This window comes from Pongo abelii, chromosome 14 (assembly GCF_028885655.2).
Source record: "Pongo abelii isolate AG06213 chromosome 14, NHGRI_mPonAbe1-v2.0_pri, whole genome shotgun sequence".
Classification (NCBI taxonomy): domain Eukaryota; kingdom Metazoa; phylum Chordata; class Mammalia; order Primates; family Hominidae; genus Pongo; species Pongo abelii.
The window spans coordinates 118,637,821-118,659,378 of NC_071999.2; the positions used below are offsets into that span (position 1 = coordinate 118,637,821).

Sequence of the window (21,558 nt, forward strand, 5' to 3'; positions counted from 1 at the left end):
CAAGAGAAAATCACCATTTCCTGTTTTATGGAACCATAGGCAAGATTCTTAATTTGGAAGATGCTGCCCAATGGGCTGCAAGGAGAACAGAATTAACATTTTCTATCCCAGCAAAATACACATAAGAAAACAAACACTGGTCACCTCGTTCAGCACCCAATGTCAACCTGGCAAAGCTCAAACATTTTCCCATTGGTCCCTGTTTTCTTTGATCCACTCCAGGTGGTGATGGACAACCTCTGTATGGCAATTCACAATGAGATCTCTGGGCAAGGTGAAGACAGGCCTATTGAGCCTTCTCTAGGGCTCATCAAATGTGACCAGACAAATAAGGAGGGTTCTGAGTTATGCCTGCTGGACTTCCATCAGCAACCCCTTCAGAGATCCCTTCCACATACACAAACACACATTAAGATGAGATGGACAGAAGGCCTTCCAAATCAGATCCCCAATTAAGAACTCCAAGAGTATCCCTTTCAAACTATCCTCCTATTCTCCATCTGGGAAACCTCCTCAAAATCTTCCTGAGTGAGGAGAAGTTTCCCAAACCAGGAATCTTCCTACTAGTTAGAAAAAGCCAGCCAAGACCCCCAAGGAGCCAAACAGATACCCTACAGTGAGGCTACACACAGACACCCTACCATGGGGCTACAGACAGACACTCAGATAGGGCTACAGTTAAGGGACGTTTCCCCAGAACTATTTCTCCATTGCAATTAAATCCATGCACATTGGTTGGCAGTGCCCCACCAGTAGAGAGAGTACCAGAGTCAGCCCCTAGTCCAAGAGAACTAGGAAGCCGCTTGGGCTGGCTGGCTTCTGGATCCATTGTTGAAGGGGAGCCACTGAACCGTGAGTGGATATCCAAAAGGGCAGTCCTGTACAAGCCCCCAAATTTGTAACCACCCAAGGGGTTCACCTTGCCCCCTGCCTAGGCAGAGCCAATTCATCACGACAGGGGAACTGCAATAGAGAAAGAGTAATTCACGCAGAGCCAGCTGTGCGGGAGACCAGAGTCTTTTTATTACTCAAATCGGTCTCCCCAAGCATTCGGGAAACAGAGTTTTTAAAGATAACTTGGTGGGTGGGAGGAAGCCAGTGAGCCAGGAGTGCTGATTGGTCAGAGATGAAATCATAGGGAGTCAAAGCTGTCTTTTTGCACTGAGTCAGTTCCTGGGTGGGGGCCACAAGATCAGATGAGCCACTTTATCCATCTGTGTGGTGCCAGCTGATCCATCAAGGGCAGGGTCTGCAAAATATCTCAAGCACTGATCTTAGGAGCAGTTTAGGGAGGGTCAGAATCTTGTAGCCTCCAGCTGCGTGACTCTAAACCATAATTTCTAATCTTATGGCTAATGTTAGTCTTACAAAGCAGTCTAGTCCCCAAGCAAGAAGAAGTTTGCTTTGGGAAAGGGCTGTTACCGTCTTTGTTTATACTATAAACTATAAACCTTCTCCCATAGTTAGTTCAGCCTATGCCCAGGAATAAGCAAGGACAGCTTGGAGGTTAAAAGCAAGATGGAGCCTGTTAAACCTCTTTCACTGTCTCAGTCATAATTTTACAAAGATGGTTTCACTATGACACCAAATAAAGCTACCATCATCTCCAGTTATTTCCCTGTTAACTATTTTTAAGTTTATTTGGCTAGTAACCCAAGTAGAATAAAATCATGTCTGCATTATATCTATAGCTGACAACTCCAAAGACAAACTGTCTTTATTTAACAAACAATCTCAAACTAGCTTTATATATCAACCATCCTAGTAATGTAAACTTAAAAAACATTTGGGTTAGCTCCTCTGTTTCTGAGAGTCCTGGGAATATTTAATCAAGCGCATCTTTTTTCTCTAAGCCAATTTGAATAGAACTCCTTTAAGGAATTTTATAATTACTTCGGCAATACCATCCAGAGGTAGAAAAATATCACATATATGTAACATAGGTACATACACATACAGACAGACACATGAAAACAGTGATTGTATGGCTTCATTCTTAAATTTTAGCCATGAGTCCGGCAACACAGTAACACAAAACTCACTGGTTTATCTCCACTCTATGTTTTTATCTGAATTATGTTTCTGATAAAAACGGGATATGTTGAGGTTACCCACTCAATAAGGGCTAAAGATTTTTCTTTCTTAACCAGCATTTGTGAAGGGGAGTTTCAAGCCTTTCTTTTCCCCTGATATTATTTAATCTTACAGAGGCTGTGACTGAAGCAGCCATCTGGATATGTCAAAGCCTTCACTGAGTAGATAAAATGTCCCATCTGTTTCCAGTTGGTCTTTTTCCTTTTCAGCCTCAGATCAGGTAGTTGATCTGGGGTTGTCTGGGTCCATAAAGCTCCAGGGACTGTTGGGAGTCTAGGGGCTGAGTGGGAAGAGAAGGGTATAATGGGGGTGGGGGGAGGAGTGGAGGCCCAGGGGGACACATCCAATGGTGCAAGGGGGCTAACAGAGATTAGATGGTGCGAAGAGAACTCGGGTGCAGAGACTACATCTAGGAGAGAAATCTGGGAGCCAGTTTGGGGAGATCTGGACCATGGCCACTCTGTATGGTCCTTGCAAAGTCACAGCAAAAAGGAGAGAAGCAGAGCCAGTGCCTCAGTGGGGAGGGTCAGGAGGGTTTTAGAAGGGGTTTCAGTAAACAGAAGAACCTTGCCCATGTGCAGTTGAGCTCCATGCCTTTTCATGGGTATGTGTTCAAAAAATGGCAGTGTTAGCATGGCAGTGTTAGCACGATCCGAGAGCAGCATTTTTGGCCCTCTGTATTAGTCAGTTCTTGCACTGCTATAAAGACATACTTGAGACTGGGTAATTTATGAAGAAAAGAGGTTTAATTGGTTCACTGTTGTGTGAACTGTATAGGCTTCTGCTTCTGGGGAGGCCTCAGGAAACTTACAATCATGGCAGAAGGCAAAGGAGAAGCAAGTACACCTTACATGGCCAGCAGGAGGAACAGAGAGAGTGGGCAGGTGCTACGCACTTGTAAACAACCAAATCTCGGGAAAACTCACTATCATGAGAACAGCAAGGGGGACGTCAGCCCCCATGATTCAGTCACCTCCCACCAGGCTCCTCTTCCAACACTGGGAATTACAATTCAACCTCAGATTTGAGTGGGGACATAAATCCAAACCATATCAGCCTCTGACATCCAAAGGTGAAGCAGAGGACAGGAAACCCTCACTGTGTGTCCTACATGGACTGGCCAGAACCACTCCATGGTCAGTGGTCTCTCATCAGGAAGGAGTGCTGGGGGCACTGCACTGTTTAAACCACAAAAGGGAGGAGAGTCTGGTCACAGACTTGAATGATTGGCTCAAGGAGACAAAGGAATGGGTCCTTTGTTTCTTGTTTTCCAGAGCTGGCTTCTTACTCCTTAGGAAAGCATTCAGGTCACGGTTGTGTAAGGAATGGGTAAGAGAGAAAAAAGGTCAGAGTTTAGTCCTTACCTCCCAAGATCTGATTTCCTCATCCAGACAGTTGAAACAGGTGACCAAGGTCTTCCCCAGCTTGAAGACCAATTAAGGGATCATTTCTAAATCACTTTCTCACGAGGAACATTGGGTTTCCTTACCCTCCTTGGGCCTTAATGACTCAGTGGGCACTTCAGGCATCTGCCTCAGAAATTGAGTTGACCATGTTACGTGGCTTTCTTGAGATGTTGGACCTTGAGGGAGAGAGGAGAGCGGTTAACGTGGTCCTAGTGATTGAGAAGGGTGCAGTGCTGTTTTCCCCAAATTAACCAGAATGAAATCTCAGAACTCCACAGGGAACCCTTTCACAGAGGCCAGAGTGTGCACAATGTAAATATCGAGAAAGAGCAGTGGATTCTTACGATTACACGGCGTGCGCCACCTTAAAACCGTGAGGCTCAAGTCAGAGGTGACACGGGAAGGATATGGCAAAGCCACTCCACTTGACAATGCACTTCAAAAATCGCACGGATGTTATAAAACACAAATATTTTACTGCACATGCTTACTGGCTGACTCGCACAATACTTCCATTATAATTATGGGACAGACACAAAATGAAAAGAATATTTTTAACAAAGCACTTGCACGATGCAGCTGTACCCATTCTTAATGATCATTAATGTCTCATCCAAAGAGAACTGTACTTTGTTTGTTTCGTTTACCGAAGGTCAGCATACTGGGAAGCAATTGTCATCACATCTCAGACCTTTTTGCATATTTTCCCGCATTGTTCTGAGCCTGCATGTGCGCAGACGAGTCGATTGGTATGCAGATTGTCTGTCATTAAAGCCATTTGGAAATCAGCTTTGTCATTGGTTTAGTGTTGGAACTTCAGATCCTAGAAGCCACCACTGGAAAGCTCTGTGCACTTGGAAAGGGAAGGTGTGTGGCCCTGCTGAGCCCAACCTCAGGGCTGGAGGAAGAGGCTGACCTTGACTTTGAGCCAAAGCAATGCCCCAGGACGCTGAGATGCCACATCTCCAATAAAGAAAAACTGTGAATGGCAGAAGCGGGGAACTATTGGGTGGGGGCTGCCAAGGAGATAGCAGTGCTCAGAACCGCCACCCACTCTCAGGGTCACTCAGCACAGTCAGCTCCCGTCAGTCAGGCAGCCGAGTCCACAGGTCAGGAGGCCACGGGGCTTGTGGACAACCCATATTCCAGACCTCAGCATTTCACCCACATGACTCCACCTCTTATCTGCAAACAGGACCACCCTGAAATTACTATGCTTATGAAGGAGGAGGAAGAGGGGTGGCCCGTCTCTCTGAGTCCTGCTCCTCCTAAAACAGAGCCGTGAAGCCAGGTCTTCATGATGCAGCCACAGCATCGCACAGTGTTTCCCATTTCCCCAGAACATGTTTCTAAGCCTCCAGGTGCAGGCATTGCAGGAGGCTTTCACGAAGGAGGTCAAAGTGTTGCTTTCACAAGAGGAATGTGCCCTCTTACTCTGCTCGCCTCAAAGCAGCTGGGTGAGCCCAGTCATCCTTGGGACCGGGATGTTGTCTTGACCTCTCAAGGGGTGATTCCAGGGACCAGGAGGGCAGGCTCAGCTCAGAGCTCCTGGGCAATTGTCCTCCATCCTCACAGCCACCCCAGAGGTGGCTGTTTCTCTGCATTTTCCAGACAAGAAAGCCAAGTCCCAGAGAACTTTCCTGGGGCCATCTCTCATCACCTGCAGGAGAGACTGGAACTTGGGCAGGGCTCCTTCCTCTAGAGGGGGCTGGTGGGCACCCACAAAACCATATCCATTTAAAGAGAAAAATATGCAAATTCGATGAACATTGTTAAACTATAGGGTTTTTATTTCCTCCTAGGTTCACCTACTGAAATCCCATTCAGTTCAAAACATGAGGATATGTCTGAATTATTAGGTAAGGAAGCCCCTCCTATCAACCTCTGGCCTGTACGTGAAGGGGGCTGGATGGTTGTCTGTGGCTGTTTCCCAGATAACCTGGTATGAGCTGCAGACAATGGAGGGAACCGATTGGTTTGGGGCTAGAATCATATTCCAATGGCCCATAGCTTTACTGCTGACATTTAAGAGTCAAACCTCAAAACTCTCAAGAAATTAAGGAAGACAGAATTTTAGACCATTACGCCTAAAAAGTGCCTGGGAGCCTTGCTTCTCAAAGTGAGGTTCAAGGACCCTCAGCGTCTGCATCATCTGGTTTGAGGAGCTTGTTAGAAACGCCCAGTGGCAAGCCGGGCCCAGTCCTCCAGCACCAGCACCGCATTCAACCCGATGCCTCTGATTCCTGTGCACCTGAGAGGCCCCATGGCTGAGCCGTCCCCTCCTCCACCGCCTCAGCCCTGCCAGCCCCCTGGAAAGATGGTGGAAACTACGGACCCCCTGGCCTCACCCCGGGGATGCAGACCATGCTGGTTTGGCTGAGCCTGGTGCCTCTGCGCTTCTCTAGGGCTCTGCAGATGATGCTAAAATACAGCCGGCTGAGAACCGCTGCCCTGGGCCAGGGCCGTCCAATAGAAACACAGCACAAGCCGCAGTTATGGTTTTCATTGTCTAGTGGCCACATTAAAAAGACACAGATGAGGCCAAAGCAGGCAGATCACGAGGTCAAGAGACAGAGACCATCCTGGCCAACATGGTGAAACCCCGCCTCTACTAAAAATACAAAAATTAGCTGGGCGTGGTGATGTGTGCCTGTAGTCCCAACCACTCGAGAGGCTGAGACAGGAGAATCCCTTGAGCCCTGGAGGCAGAGGTTGCAGTAAGCAGAGGTTGCAGTAAGCCGAGATCGCAGCATTGCACTCCTGCCTGGCAACAGAGCGAGACTCTGTCTCAAAAAAGGAAAAAAAGACACAGATGAAACTCATTGTAATAACATTTTATTTCACGTGATGATTTCAATATGTGATCAGTGTAAAATTATTAATGAGATGTTTCAGTCTTTCTGTCACGCTGGATCTCCACAGTTCCATGTGTCCTTTGCACTTCACGGCCATTTCCACATGGACAGCACGCTCCAGTGTGTGAACGTGTGGCCAGTGCCCACAGTTCTGCTCTGACCTCTCATTTTACATGTAGGGAAACTGAGGCCTAGAATGCTGGGACTCAAGAGCATGCAGTCCTGACCCCTGCTCACATCAATGCCCTTGGGAAACAGTCACCTCCCAGGACCTCTCTGCCAGCATTGCCTGTGGAGTGGGGTCAGGAGTAGAGGGTGGGGCCACCTTCCACCCAGCAGGGCCCAGGACTGCAGCTGCAGAGGCTGCACGGCCTTGAAGAGGGACTCCCGTGGGAATGCAGGGCCCCCAGGTGCTGGGCCCTTTCCAGGAGCTGTGGCTGCGGAGGCTGCGGAGGCTGCACGGCCTCGAGCAGGGGCTCCCGTGGGAATGCAGGGCCCCCAGGTGCTGGGCCCTTTCCAGGAGCTGCCACTGTCAGAAGTCAGGCTTTGCTCCCTTTCCACATCTGGGTGGGAGAGGCCTGGGAAAACTCTGCCTGCCTGCGTGTTTGATAGGTTACATGGATGGATGAGTGAGCGCTCCAGTGAATGAATGGATGCTCCCATTCTCGCTCCTGCCGCCCCGTCCACTTTCCAGGTACTCAAGGGAACTGCCCCAGGCAGGAGTTAGACTCCCCAAGGTCAAGGAATGGCTGTGACTGGACTCACTTTCCTGGTGAATCTGGCGGTTGCCAGATTCTGAGAGTTTTAGTCCTGAGACCAGCACCTGCTCCAGACAGTGTCTCAGCCATCCCCAGAGAAACAGCAGCCTCAGAAAAGGATTCAGGAAGAGGAAAGAGTGGCTGGCGTCTCTGATATTTTTCCTGGGTCCTGACCAACTAAACCTAGAAGGAGGCAGCAGCTCTTACCCCTATCCGCACCTCCAAATTTCTTCTAGGTAGAAAGCTGAAAGCGTTGACAGTGAGAATTCAAATCCCTGTGGAGGTCAGCGAAGCCCACCCAGGCAGGCCAGGCCAAGACTGTCTGTCCAGAGCTTTCTGCGGGAGGGGAGTCACCACCATCACGTGCAATTTCAGAGCCTCTGAGTCAGGGAGGGGATGGGGCCTCACTAGGGCAAAGGAAGCCCAGGTCCTGTGCAGGCTGCAGCTGGGTGTGCTGGGGGTGGCTCATCAGACGGGCTGTGAGGGGTTGGTGAGGGAACATGTGTGGCTTTCTCTGGTCAGCTCCGAGTTGGAAGTGAGGACAAAAGCCAGAGGAGCTGTCGGTGATGAATGCATTCCTGGCCCTCTGGGGCCACCTGGTCCAGGGGTTGCGCTTCCGCTGCCTGAGTTGTTGCTAGAGGAGGTCTGACTTCCTGCAAGTCTTACTGCGGAGCAGGCCAGCCTCCTGGACTGGCTGCTGAAGGTGTGGTTGGCTCTGTTTTTGTTTTTGTTTTTGTTTTCTGTTTTTTTTTGAGATGGAGTCTCACACTCTTGCCACCCAGGCTGAAGTGCAGTGGCGAGATCTCAGCTCACTGCAACCTCCACCTCCTGGGTTCAAGCGATTCTCCTGCCTCAGCCTCCTGAGTAGCTGGGATTACAGATGTGCACCACCTCACCCAGCTAATTTTTGCATTTTTAGTAGGACAGGGTTTCACCATATTGGCCAGGCTGGTCTCAAACTCCTAACCTCAGGTGATCCGCCCACCTTGGCCTCCCAGAGCGCTGGGATTACAGGAGCGAGCCACTGCACCTAGCCTGGTCAGCTCTGTTTTGATGGACGGTCTGGTCATTGTATTTCAGCCTCTCTTCTCTCAAAAAATTCAACCATCAGCAGTTAGACTTGGTTTTAAAACAAAGAGCTTTCTAACCTTGTTCCACCTGCTGGCTTCATCTCTACCTAAAGCGTTTTTCTAGCCCTGACCAATCTCCCTGAGGGTGGGGAGGCCCGTGGAAGGGTCAAGGCAGACTTTGGCCATGGGCAGCTCACCGTGGGGTGGCTCGGCCCCCCGCCTTTCTTTGGCCCCCAAAGCCATGACTGCTCTCCGAGCAGGAGCGCACCTCCCCACAGCTGGGCCACCATCCGCCCACCTCAGGGGATCCCAGGGTGTCTGCAGCTCAAGGAGTTTGGGTCCCCAAGAGGCCACTCCCAGTTTCAGGCATGGAGTGGACTGGGTCACACTGGGCCAGGTCAGGGACTGTGGGTGCGGTTGTTAGAGATGGAGAGTTGCAGAGACAGCCCATCCACCATGGATAGGAGTGATTCCCAGTAACAATGGGGTAACTGAAGCCAGAGTTGGCCAGGAAGTTCAGACAGTGCCCCAGGAGGGCTCCCTTCTTAGGGCTGGTCAGCTGAATCCTGTCCTCTGCCTGCCCCCATTTGCCCTGGGAGCCCATCAGCCCTTGGTAGAAGCTCTGTTACTGCTGACCTGCTGTGCCTGGTCACAGCTGTAGAATGCTGCCTCCTGGACATGGCTGGCTAGAGTGGGATAGAGACAGGGACTGAGGCTGGGCCATCCTTGGACCCCAGTGCCCCTGCAGTGTCTGGTTCAGAAGAGTGCACAGTAAATGCTTGCCATTCAAATGCATATCCACTCTTCTCCAAGACCCCTGTCTCACTGGACACCACAACTGTTTAGGAACTTGGAATTCCTAAGATTGGTGCTTCTGTCCAATCACTGGCCCCAGCGGACAGAGCCTGAGTGGCAGCGCCCAGCCCCTTGGCTGGGATCCTGGGGCACCCGCGGCTAAGAGGCAGGTGGCACGCAGCTCTGGTCCGGCAGTTCCGCGGTACGAGGCCATGTCCCTGAGGTTGTCCTGGCCTCTCCTCAAGCTCGTGCCTCATGATCAAGGATGGTGTCCACAGTGCCAGGCACCGCGTCCACTCCCAGGGCAGGAGGCGGGGGTGTAGGCCTGGACACTGGTTCCCCTTTTATCAGGAGGAGCAAATTCCTTGCAGAGCTGGTAGACTCCTCCTACCTTACAGGGCTGTAGCCCACCCGGCCGCAGGGGGCCTCACTGGGGGTCACATTGCCAAAACCCAGCTCTGTGAGCGAGAAAGAGGGAGAGCGCGGCTGCTGGGCGAGAAACCAAGAGCCCAGGACAAAGAATTTTTCTCGGTCGTATTGGTGGCATCTTCATTTCCAGTGGCATTTTCAGCCTCTTCCCCTTTACCCTCGAATTCTGCATGAGCTGGTCCTGGAGTGACCAGACGCCCGCTTTGCCTGGGGGTGAGGAGCTCCTTGTTGAGGGACTTTCTGGGCTAAATCCAGAGGGCCCCAGCAAATCAGGACCCACTGCCCAGCCCAGCGCTGCAGCCTGGCCTGGTGACTGTGCTGCAGAGACAGCGGTGACTCTTAGTTGCCGCAACACCTGGCCATGGCCCAGGCTCCGTGCTGAGCGCCTTCTGCATACACTGCTTTATTGGACCCTCAGGAAAGCCCACAGGCAAACATACACCCCCATTTTACAGACAGGAAACCGAAGCTCAGAGCCATGAGGACATTTGTCCAAGATCACATTCTGGTGGGAGCAGAGCCTGTGTGTTTTTTCTGGGTCTGTCAGACACAAAGCTCAGGGCTCTCATGGTAAAAGCTCCCTAGGAGGACACATAGGGACGTAAAAGAAGAAAGTGAGGCTGCGTTGACACAGAGATCAGGAGCGACGCTCACTCACACACGGAGGGCAGCTTTGGGAGAGCCTCAGAGATGGGACAGAGGGACCCAGGGCAGGAGACTTAGGACCACGTGTGGGCCAAGCATCCAGCCTTGTACCTTTGGGGGGCAATGTTCAGTGTCCAAAACATCCAAATGGTCTGTTTTTCTGAAATTATTGAGGGAGGCAGCGGCTTGCCCACCCAGAGAAGGTTCTTTCGAAAGTCAAGTCCCACATCCCCTGGGTTCCGGGAGTTCCTGTTTCCCATTCACTGTGTGTACAGATGGCCTTAGGGGACAGGAGCACAAGGGCCAGCCCTGTGGGGCTGACTCTAACGTGTTCTTGTGTGCTTCTCCCAAGATGAAATTCTAGTCCAGGAGATTTTGGATCTGAATAAAACAGCACCGACCGAAATGCCAAGTACAGCAACAACATTATCAACACCAATACGTAAGGAAAAAAGCAAGCATACCCCTTTCTAACCCTCTAATTGCCCTTATTCCTGGAGGTCTGTGGTATGGAATACGTTACCCTATTATTTGAGCATTAAGACCAGCTACTTCTGGGGCAAGGGCACATGCAGATGTGAACAATATGGCATCTAAAACCATTTCTACAGCTTCCCGAGACAGAGGAAGTCAACCGTAGACTGGCAGGGATAATTCCCTTTACTCTGGGGTCTCTGGAGTGCACGTTCAGGCACGTTCTCGTCCTCGGGAACCACTGCAGGAACGCAGGGCACAGGAACATGAGAACCCTGCACTAACCAGCACTTTACAGTTCCTCCCACACACGCCCACACTCTCACTTCATGCTCACCTAAGGCTTCTGAGAGAGCAGGGCAGTTATCATTACCCCATTTGACAGAAGGTAAAACCAAGGTCTAGCAAATGACTTGCCCAAGGCCACACAGTGAGTCATGAACCAACACAAAGAATGGCCTTCCCCAAGTGCAGCTTCACATGGTCAAAGACATATGCAAGGAAATAGAACAGCACATTCAGAACCAAGACAGAGTACTGAATCAACAGTTGCCAAGGAGAGAACTGGGAATCAGAAATCCCCACTCAGTGCATGAAAATGTATGCAGCAGCAGGAAAGTTCAGCACTCTCTTGAAATCTTGCACCCAGATGTAAATTCCAGTTCCTAGGACTGGTTCACCTGCCATCTGCCAAGGTCCACACTGTTAGTTCAAGGGAGTCAGAGGACAACTGACTCTGTTTACACATTCACTTGCCAACGCACATTTCCAAATAGAGCTTGCAAACCATATTAACATCCCAACCTTATATTGTAAAATAAAGCATGGGCCAAAAATGTTTATACCTGTGTAATCAAGAAAACTTTTCTCCATTTTTTTCCATGTTCTTCATTGAAGATGCTGGTATTGATGAGAATTATCAAGCTGGTGGTTCTGAGAATTATCATGAATTATTAGAGAATTTACAATTCTCTCCTGGCATTGAGGACAAAATTTCCAATGATGGTAAATGCAACCCAGTAATTAGCCCTTCCCAAGTCCAGCTGTAATGGGAGAGGTAGGAGGCAGGCAGACGCAGGCGGAAACATCTCCTTCCTGGAGGATAAACCCTTGGTGGGAGAATGTGCCTGCTTCCCCTGGTTGGGCAGATCTCCCAGTCTCTGTCGGGGCTGAGGGACCACCAGCTTCCCCACCCCCTGCTGTGGGGCTGACCCTGGAAAAAACACAGCCCAGGGAAGCACAGCAGAAATGTCTTATGGGCAGGCAGATGCCAAGACAGGGAGGCAGGTGCTGCCACAATGCCTGGCCCCTTCTCCCAAAGCTTCAGCTAAGTCACTTCTCCTTCCCAGGGCAGGTGCAGAGAGAGCCAGAGTGCCCCCAGGGGGTTCCCCCAGAAGTAGAGAAAAGCCTCCCACCAACAGATGAGTCTGCTGGGAAAAAATCAGTGTGCAAAGGCTCAGAGGATAAGATACTTGGACCCCACAGAGGGGCAAAATACCTCCTATTTACCCTGGAGATTCAAATCCAGAAAGGGCACATGTATATACCCAGGTATATGAGTCCGTTCTCACACTGCTATAACGAACTACCTGAGGCTGAGTAATTTATAAAGAAAAGAGGTTTAATTCGTTCATGGTTCTGCAGGCTGTGCATGAGGCATGGCTGGGAGCCCTCAGGAAACTTACAATCATGGCAGAAGACCATAGAGGAAGCAAGTACATCTTCACATGGAGACAGGAGAGAGAGAGTGAAGGGGGAGGTGCCACACACTTTTAAACAACCTGACCTCATGAGAACTCACTATCATGAGAACAGCAAGGAGGAACTCTGCTCCCATGATCCAATCATCTCCCACCAGGTCCCTCCCCTAACACTGGGGATTACATTTCAACATGAGATTTGGCTGGGGACACAGAGCCAAACCATATCACCAGGACACACATGTAGGACATCTGTGGTGTTCACCACACACAGGACCAGGTCACTCCAGTATCTGATGGTGTACCAGGAGCCAAGCATTTCTGCACGGGCCCAGGAATCTGCATGCCAATCCATTACCCCAAACAGTCCCCCCAGTAAGACAGACTCTGGAGTTGGGAAAGATTGAACTAGATTTTTTCAGGGCTTAAACAAGAATAAGATTTTATTTAAAATTAATATGAATACCTCCGAATTTGTCTGCCTGATGGTCAGTGTGGTGTTTGCCAACTGGCAAGTTTCTCTTTCTGCCATTGCTTCTCCATTTATTAATTGGGATTCTGCTTTAAGAAAGAGCTGCCCCCTCCTCCCCTGTTTATGTATTCGGTTGCTTATTACTGTCTACACGGGCTACTAGGGATTTACTATAGTCTGTGGGTTATAAAACACTAACACCATTACTGATTGTGAGCCAAGAACTGGGTGCTCACTAAGTGCAATGCACAGCATTGCTTCCAGGCCCTCTCCACAGACAGAGCTAGGAAACATCTGTGCAAATCACGGATCCGTGCAAATCCTCCTTTCCTGCCCACGTTCCTTTCTTCCTACCCCAGTTCTGCAGCCGTTATCTTTTGTATGTATCTTTCCATTGTTTGCAATATTTTGCCATTTCAAACACAGCTGCAGTGAGCAGCCTGCAGCACAGGTATTTTCATATTGTCGGGAATTATCTCCAGGGTCAATTCTTAGCATTGGGATGTTGAGTCAAAGGACGTGTGGAGGAGTGAATAAGTAGTTTTAATAGTCAGATGAGGCCTGGCTCTGTATTCACATATTGAGTTTCCAAAACATATTTTCAAATAAAACTTGAAAATGATATTAGCATTTCAACTTAGCATGTTTAAATAAATGACCAAAATGCTTATAAGTGTGTAATCAAGAACATTTTCCCCGTTTTTTCCATATTTGTCATTAAAGAAGCCAGTGCTAATGCAAATCTCCATGGCGATCCTTCTGAGAATTATCGTGGGCCACAGGTGTCTCCTGGCAGTGAGAAGAGTGTTTCCAGTAAAGGTAAATGTGCCCTGCCCACACTGAGAGCTCTGTGGGAGAGACGGAGGCACAAGTGTGTGAGGTGACTGTCTCCCTCCAGCCTCGCCAGTATGCCTTGTTACGCCATTAGGTTTCCACCAACATCATGGTGAGAAGTGGTATTTCAGTATTGCTTTTGTTTGCAATTGTCTCATTATGAGTGAGTTTAAACATCTCATATGTTTAAGGGCCATTTTTATACCACTTTTGTAAATGTTGCATTCACTACAATTTCCCATTTTCCTTTAGGTTTTTGGTCTTTTAGCCTCATTTCTCAAAGCTGTTTATATTTTAAGAACAAACTTTTAGAGACAGAGAGAGAGAGATGATATATAGACAGATAGATGATAGATGGATAATTATTGGGGTTTGTTAGTTCACTTTTGACTATGTTTATAATTTTTCATGCAAAAAAATGTCAATTTTTGTGTAGCCAAAATTATCAATCTCTGGCTGCCTTTAGCTTTTGACTTTCTGAGTTAGAAAGTCTTTCTCCACACTGAGGCTAAAGAAGAATTTGTTTTCTTCCAGTATTTATAGGACTTCATCTGCTACGTTAGCTCTTGGATCCATTTGGAGTTTATCTCTGAGCATGGTGTGAGGTGTTCCTAATTTCATCTTTTTACGAATGGCTACCCAGTTATCCCTGAACCATTTTTTAAAAGTCCATCTTTGTCCCATGATTTGCAAAGCCACATGTATTACACCTAAGTTTTTTTGTGTGTGACTGTCCTGTCTGAGCCATACAGCACAGTCCTCTACTAAGGGGCCAGCACCACAGTGTGTTATTCAGAGTGTATTTTAACCTCTGGGACACATTTCCCTCTTTTAGTTCTTCTTTTTAGCTTTTCTTTCTCCATGTTTCCCTGATTATATTTTTGGTAACATGCCTAATTTCCTTTCCTTGAGTTTATGTTTTTATTGGGATTGCATTACATTTGTAAAGTAATTTAGAAAATAACTGGCACTTTAACAATGTTGAGTGGATCTGCCTAAGAATAAGTAATGTCTTTCTGTTTGTTCAATGTCATTTCCTATCTTTCAGGAATATTTTTAAGTCTTCCTTGTTTAGGTGTTATACTGTCATGATAAGCTTATTCCTAAGTATTCAGTCTACTTTCTTGCTATTAGAAGCAAGATGTTATCTATCATTGTGTACTTTAACTGGTCTTTTATATGAATGCCTTGATTTCTATAGGTTAAATTTATCCTGCTGTCTTACTGAATTCTTTTCTTGTTTGAGTTAGCTTTATCATTGATTATCTAGGGTCTTCCAGATATGCTATATTATCATCTGTTAAATAGAAATGGTTTTCTTCTTCTTTACCAATTTTTATGCATCTCATTGATGTCTCTTGCCTAATTGCATTGACTGATATATCCAAGATAATGTTTAATAGTAGTGGAGTGAGTGGGCGTTCTTGCCTTGTGCATGGCCTTTGTAGAAATGCCTATAGTGTTTATCCAGTAAGTAGGATTCTGGCTTTGGAACAGAGGCACACACATTTTAACATGTAAGGAAAGCATCCATCAACCATTTTACATTTTGTCAGTCTTTTTTATCATCTTTGGAGCCAATAGTTTTTTCTTTAGATCTATTAAATATAGTGAATGATATTAATGAGTTTCCTAACACTGAACCAACCTTGCATTTCTAAAATAAATTCAATCTGGTCATGTTGATTATATTCTTAGAATGGTATTAGATTCAACTTGCCAATATTTTACTTCATATTTTTGCATCTAAATACACAAATGACACTAGTCTATGGTTGGGTTTTTTTTAACCTATCTTTATCAGGTTGAAATACTGATGTTATAATTAAAAAATTTATAATAAAAATTAGAAATTTTTCTTTCCTTTTTGGTTCTTTAGAGCATCAGAAGCATTTTGTCTTTTAAAATTTATGAGAAATCCCTGTGAAACCACCTCTTCCTGGTGTTTTTTCTGGGGTAGTTCCTTAATAACTTTATTTCTTCTAGGAAAAGTGATTCTTCAGGTTTCTTAATCAGTGGGGTCAATTTAGCCATCTATATTTCCCTAGGAAGTTATCCACTTCTTCTAGGTTTTCAAATGTATTTGAATAGAGATCTTTAAATCATCTGCTGATGTTAAAAAATTTACTTGTTTCCATTGTTATTTCCCCTTTATGATTTCTTGTTTTGTAAATTTATGCTGAATCATTTTCTTCTTGATCAAGTAAGCCAGTGCTCTGTCTAGTTTATTGTTTTTCTGAAATCCAGGGATTTTTTTAATTTCCATAGGTTTTTGGGAAACAGGTGGTGTTTGGTTACATGAATAAGTTCTTTAGTGGTGATTTCTTAGATTTTGGTGCACCCATCATCCGAACAGTACACACTGTACCCAATTTGTAGTCTTTTATCCCTGACTCTCCTCCCACACTTTCCCCCAAGTTCCCAAAGTCCATTGTGTCATTCTTATGCCTTTGCATCCTCATAGCTTAGCTCCCACTTATGAGTGAGAACATACGATGCTTGGTTTTCCATTACTGAGTTACTGCACTTAGAATAATGGTCTCCAGTTCCATCCAGGTTGCTATGAATGACATTATTTCATTTCTTTTTATACCTGAGTAGTATTCCATAGCATACATATACCACAATTTTTTTATACCACAATTTTTTTATCCACTCATTGATTTATGGGCATTTGGGCTGATTCCATATTTTTGCAATTGCAAATTGTGCTGTGATAAGCATGTATGTGCAAGTGTCTTTTTCATATAATAACTTCTTTTCCTCTGGGTAGATATCCAGTAGTGGGATTGCTGGATCAAATGGTAATTCTACTTTTAGTTCTTTAAGGAATCTCCACACTGTTTTCTATAGTGGTTGTACTACTTTACATTCCCACCAGCAGTGTAGAAGTGTTCCCTTTTTACCACATCCACATCACCATCTATTATTTTTTGATTTTTTGATTATGGCCACTCTTGCAGGAGTGAGGTGGTATAGCATTGTGGTTTTGATTTGTATTTCCCTGATCATTAGTGATGTTCAGCATTTTTTCAACTGTTTGTTGGCCATTTGTATATCTTCTTTTGAGAATTGTCTATTCATGTCCTCAGCCCACTTTTTGATGGGATCGTTTGTTTTTTTCTTGCTGATTTTTTCATTGTAGATTCTGGATATTAGTCCTTTATCAAATATATAGATTGTGAAGATTTTCTCCTACTCTGTGGATTGTCTGTTAACTCTGCTGATTATTTCTTTTGCTGTGCAGAAGCTTTTTCATTTCATTAAGTCCCATCTATCTTTGTTTTTGTTGTATTTGCATTTGGGTTCTTGGTCATGAAGTCTTTGCCTAAGCAAATGTCTAGAAGGTTTTTTTCCAATGTTATCTTCTAGAATTTTTATGGTTTCAGCTCTTAAATTTAAGTCCTTTATCCATCTTGAGTTGATTTTTGTATAAGGTGAGAGACAAGGATCCAGTTTCATTCTTCTACATGTGGCTTGTCAATTATCCCAGCACCATTTGTTGAATAGGGTGTCCTTTCTCCACTTTATGTTTTTGTTTGCTTTGTTGAAGATCAGTTGGCTGTAAGGACTTGGCTTTATTTCTGGGTTCTCTATTCTGTTCTTTTGGTCTATGTGCCTATTTTTATACTAGTACCATGCTGTTTGGGTGACTATAGCCTTATAGTATAGTTTAAAGTCAGATAATGTGATGCCTCCAGATTTGTTCTTTTTGCTTAGTCTTGCTTTGGCTATGCAAGCTCTTTTTTCATTCCATATGAATTTTAAGACAAAATCCAGTGTTTTGATATACTAATTAGCTCCATTGTATTCTCTTTTTTTTTTTTTTTGAGACAGAGTCTCACTGTGCCACCCAGGCTGGAGTGCAGTGGCATGATCTCAGTCACTGCAAGCTCCACCTCTTGGGTTCATGCCATTCTCCTGCCTCAGCCTCCTGAGCAGCTGGGGCTACAGGCATCCGCCAACACGCTCGGCTAATTTTTTGTATTTTTAGTAGAAACAGGGTTTCATCGTGTTAGCCAGGATGTATTCTCTTCTTTACCTCATTAATTTCTGCCTTTGTTACTAATATTACCTTCTTTATTTTTTTCTTATAGTTCACTTCTTGCTCTTTTTCTAGTTTTAGACCTGAGTAATTCTTTCATTTTTCCCCTTTTACCAATAAGTGTTTAGTGCTATGTTTCTTTAAATGTATTCCACAGATTCTCATGTAGTGTTTTCATTATTATTTTCCAGAAATTTATCATTTTAGCTTGTATTTCCCTTTTAACCAAAAGTTTTCCAATTCCCAGGTAGTAGGGCATTTTGTCTTTGTTTTTCATAACAATTTCTAGTTTTATTGCCCTGTGATCAGAAAGTACTGTTTGTAATAGTTTTACTTTACAAAATTCGCTCATGGTTACATAAATATACTCAATTTTTGTGAATGTTCCATAAGCACTTGAGAAACAGGCATATTCTCCAGTGTCAAGATTTAACTGGAATCTAGTGTGTGTTAATAACAACCACTTTTTGATTATGTTGTTTAGGTCTCCTCTTACATTTTACACCTATTCAAACTGTCTTTTGTTAAGAATAGTGTATGAATTCTCTATTATAAATATTTTTCTGTCTGTGTGTCCTTGCATTTTCTGTAATTTTTGCTTTATGAGTGTGATTCCTGTGTTATTTGGTGCACAGATTTTTATGAATATTATATCTTCATTGTGAATTCCAACTTTTAGCATTGAAAAGATACTTTCTTTGTCATGTTAATGTTTTGAGGATTGGATATTTCTTTCTCTGCCATAAGGACCACTATCTCTCTGCTTTCATATTAAATAATAAGATATATTTTGTCCATTCTTTATTTTTTAGTTTACCATTTAAACTTTTATTTTTATTCATTTGCTTTTTTCTTCAATTTTTTAAATTGTGTTAAAATACCCACAACATAATTTGCCATGGTAACCATTTTTAACTGTACAGTTCCATGATGTTAAACACATTCATAATGCTGTCTAACCATCACCACCATCTGTCTCCAGAATTATTTCTATCACCCCAAATTGAAACTCTGTACCATTAAGGAATAACCCCCCTTTCTGCCTCCCTCCAGGCTCTGGCAGCCAGCATTCTACTTTCTGTTTCTATGAATTTGACTAGTCAGGTGCCTCATATAAGTGGAATCACAGGGTATTTGTCCTTCTGTGATTGGTTTATTTCACTTAGCATAATGTCTTCAAGGTTCATCCCTGTCTTAGCATGTGTCAGAATTTTCTCTTTTTAAAGCCAAGTAGTTTGGAAATTACATATCTGATGAGAGATTAATATTGAGAATATATTTTAAAAACTCCTAAAATCCAACAATAAATAACTCTATCTAAAAATTAGCAAAGGACTTGAATAGAGATTTTTTCCAAGAAGATATACATGGCCAATAAGTCCATGAAAAGATGTTCAATATCACCAATCATTAGGGAAATACAAATCAACACTACAATGAGCTATTACCTCACACTCATTAGGATGGGTAACATTAATGGACGAGTTAAGCCCATTTACATTACGGATGTGTCTGATAATTCATCACAACTCTGTCAAAATATTATAAAATTTTGTGGATTGTGTTACATTTGCTATGTTTCTTCAGGAGATAAATATTCCTTGTTCTTAGGATATCCAGGAATTGAACTCAGCTCTGCACCAAGAGGACCTAATAGACATCTACAGAACTCTCCACCCCAAATCAACAGAATATACATTCTTCTCAGCACCACATCACACTTATTCCAAAATTGACCACATTGTTGGAAATAAAGCACTCCTCAGCAAATGTAAAAGAACAGAAATTATAACAAACTGTCTCTCAGACCACAGTGCAATCAAACTAGAACTCAGGATTAAGAAACTCACTCAAAACTGCTCAACTACATGGAAACTGAATAACTTTCTCCTGAATGACTACTGGGTACATAACAAAATGAAGCCAGAAATAAAGATATTCTTTGAAACCAATGAGAACAAAGACACAACATACCAGAATCTCTGGGACACATTTAAAGGAGTTATGTAGAGGGAAATTTACAGCACTAAATGCCCACAAGAGAAAGCAGGAAAGATCTAAAATTGACACCCTAACATCACAATTAAAAGAACTAGAGAAGCAAGAGCAAGCACATTCAAAAGCTAGCAGAAGGCAAGAAATAACTAAGATCAGAGCAGAACCGAAGGAGACGGAGACACAAAAAACACTTCAAAAAATCAATGAATCCAGGAGCTGATTTTTTGAAAAGATCAACAAAATTGATAGACCTCTAGCAAGACTGATAAAGAAGAAAAGAGAAGAATCAAATAGATGCAATATAAAATGTTAAAGGGGATATCACCACCAATCCCACAGAAATACAAACTACCATCAGAGAATACTATAAACACCTCTAAGCAAATAAACTAGAAAATCTAGAAGAAATGGATAAATTCCTGGACACATACACCCTCCCAAGACTAAACCAGGAAGAAGTTGAATCCCTGAATACACCAATAACAGGCTCTGAAATTGAGGCAATAATTAATAGCCTACCAACCAAAAAAAGTCCAGGACCAGACGGATTCACAGCCGAATTCTACCAGAGGTACAAGGAGGAGCTGGTACCATTCCTTCTGAAACTATTCCAATCAATAGAAAAAGAGGGAATCCTCCCTAACTCATTTTATGAGGCCAGCATCATCCTGATACCAAAGCCTGACAGAGACACAACAAAAAAAGGGAATTTTAGACCAATATCCCTGATGAACATTGATGCAAAAATCCTCAATAACATACTGGCAAACTGAATCCAGCAGCATATCAAAAAGCTTATCCACCATGATCAAGTGGGCTTCATCCCTGGGATGCAAGGCTGGTTCAATATACGCAAATCAATAAATGTAATCCAGCATATAAACAGAACCAAAGACAAAAACCACATGATTATCTCAATAGATGCAGAAAAGGCCTTTGACAAAATTCAACAACCTTCATGCTAAAAACTCTCAATAAATTCGGTATTGATGGGACGTATCTCAAAATAATAAGAGCTATTTATAACAAACCCACAGCCAATATCATACTGAATGGACAAAAACTGGAAGCATTCCCTTTGAAAATGGGCACAAGACAGGGATGCCCTCTCTCACCACTCCTAACAACATAGTGTTGGAAATTCCGGCCAGGACAATCAGGCAGAAGAAAGAAATAAAGCATATTCAATTAGGAAAAGAGGAAGTCAAATTGTCCCTGTTTGCAGATGACATGATTTTATATTTAGAAAACCCCATCTTCTCAGCCCAAAATCTCCTTAAGCTGATAAGCAACTTCATCAAAATCTCAGGATACAAAATCAATGTGCAAAAATCACAAGCATTCTTATACATCAATAGCAGACAAACAGAGAGCCAAATCATGAGTGAACTCCCATTCACAATTGCTTCAAAGAGAATAAAATACCTAGGAATCCAACTTACAAGAGACGTGAAGGACCTTTTCAAAGAGAACAACAAACCGCTGCTCAACAAAATAAAAAAGGACACAAACAAATGGAAGAACATTCCGTGCTCATGGATAGGAAGAATCAATATCATGAAAATGGCCATACTGCCCAAGGTAATTTATAGATTCAATGCCATCCCCATCAAGCTACCAGTGACTTTCTCCACAGAATTGGAAAAAACTACTTTAAAGTTCATATGGAACCAAAAAAGGGCCTGCATTGCCAAGACAATCCTAAGCCAAAAGAATAAAGCTGGAGGCATCACGTTACCTGACTTCAAACTATACTACAAGGCTGCAGTAATCAAAACAGCATGGTACTGGTACCAAAACAAAGATATAGACCAATGGAACAGAACAGAGCCCTCAGAAATAATACTACACATCTACAACCATCTGATCTTTGACAAACCTGACAAAAACAAGAAATGGGGAAAGGATTCCCTATTTAATAAATGGTGCTGGGAAAACTGGCTAGCCATATGCAGAAAGCTGAAACTGGATCCCTTCCTTACA

The 21,558-nt window shown here is 44.3% G+C and overlaps 1 protein-coding gene across 3 annotated transcripts in view; it reads left to right on the forward strand.

The window, feature by feature from the left end:
• Nucleotides 1–21,558, forward strand: part of SPACA7 (sperm acrosome associated 7) — a 58,687-nt gene that overhangs the window by 11,481 nt on the left and 25,648 nt on the right. For 2 of the 3 annotated variants that reach the window (XM_002824440.6, XM_054529271.2), the window contains 4 exons: nt 5,303–5,359; nt 10,405–10,494; nt 11,424–11,531; nt 13,422–13,517. In XM_002824440.6, coding sequence (XP_002824486.3) covers nt 5,303–5,359; nt 10,405–10,494; nt 11,424–11,531; nt 13,422–13,517 — 351 coding nt within the window. The remainder of the gene's footprint in view (nt 1–5,302; nt 5,360–10,404; nt 10,495–11,423; nt 11,532–13,421; nt 13,518–21,558) is intronic. The other variant, XM_054529269.2, reaches the window with a different exon arrangement.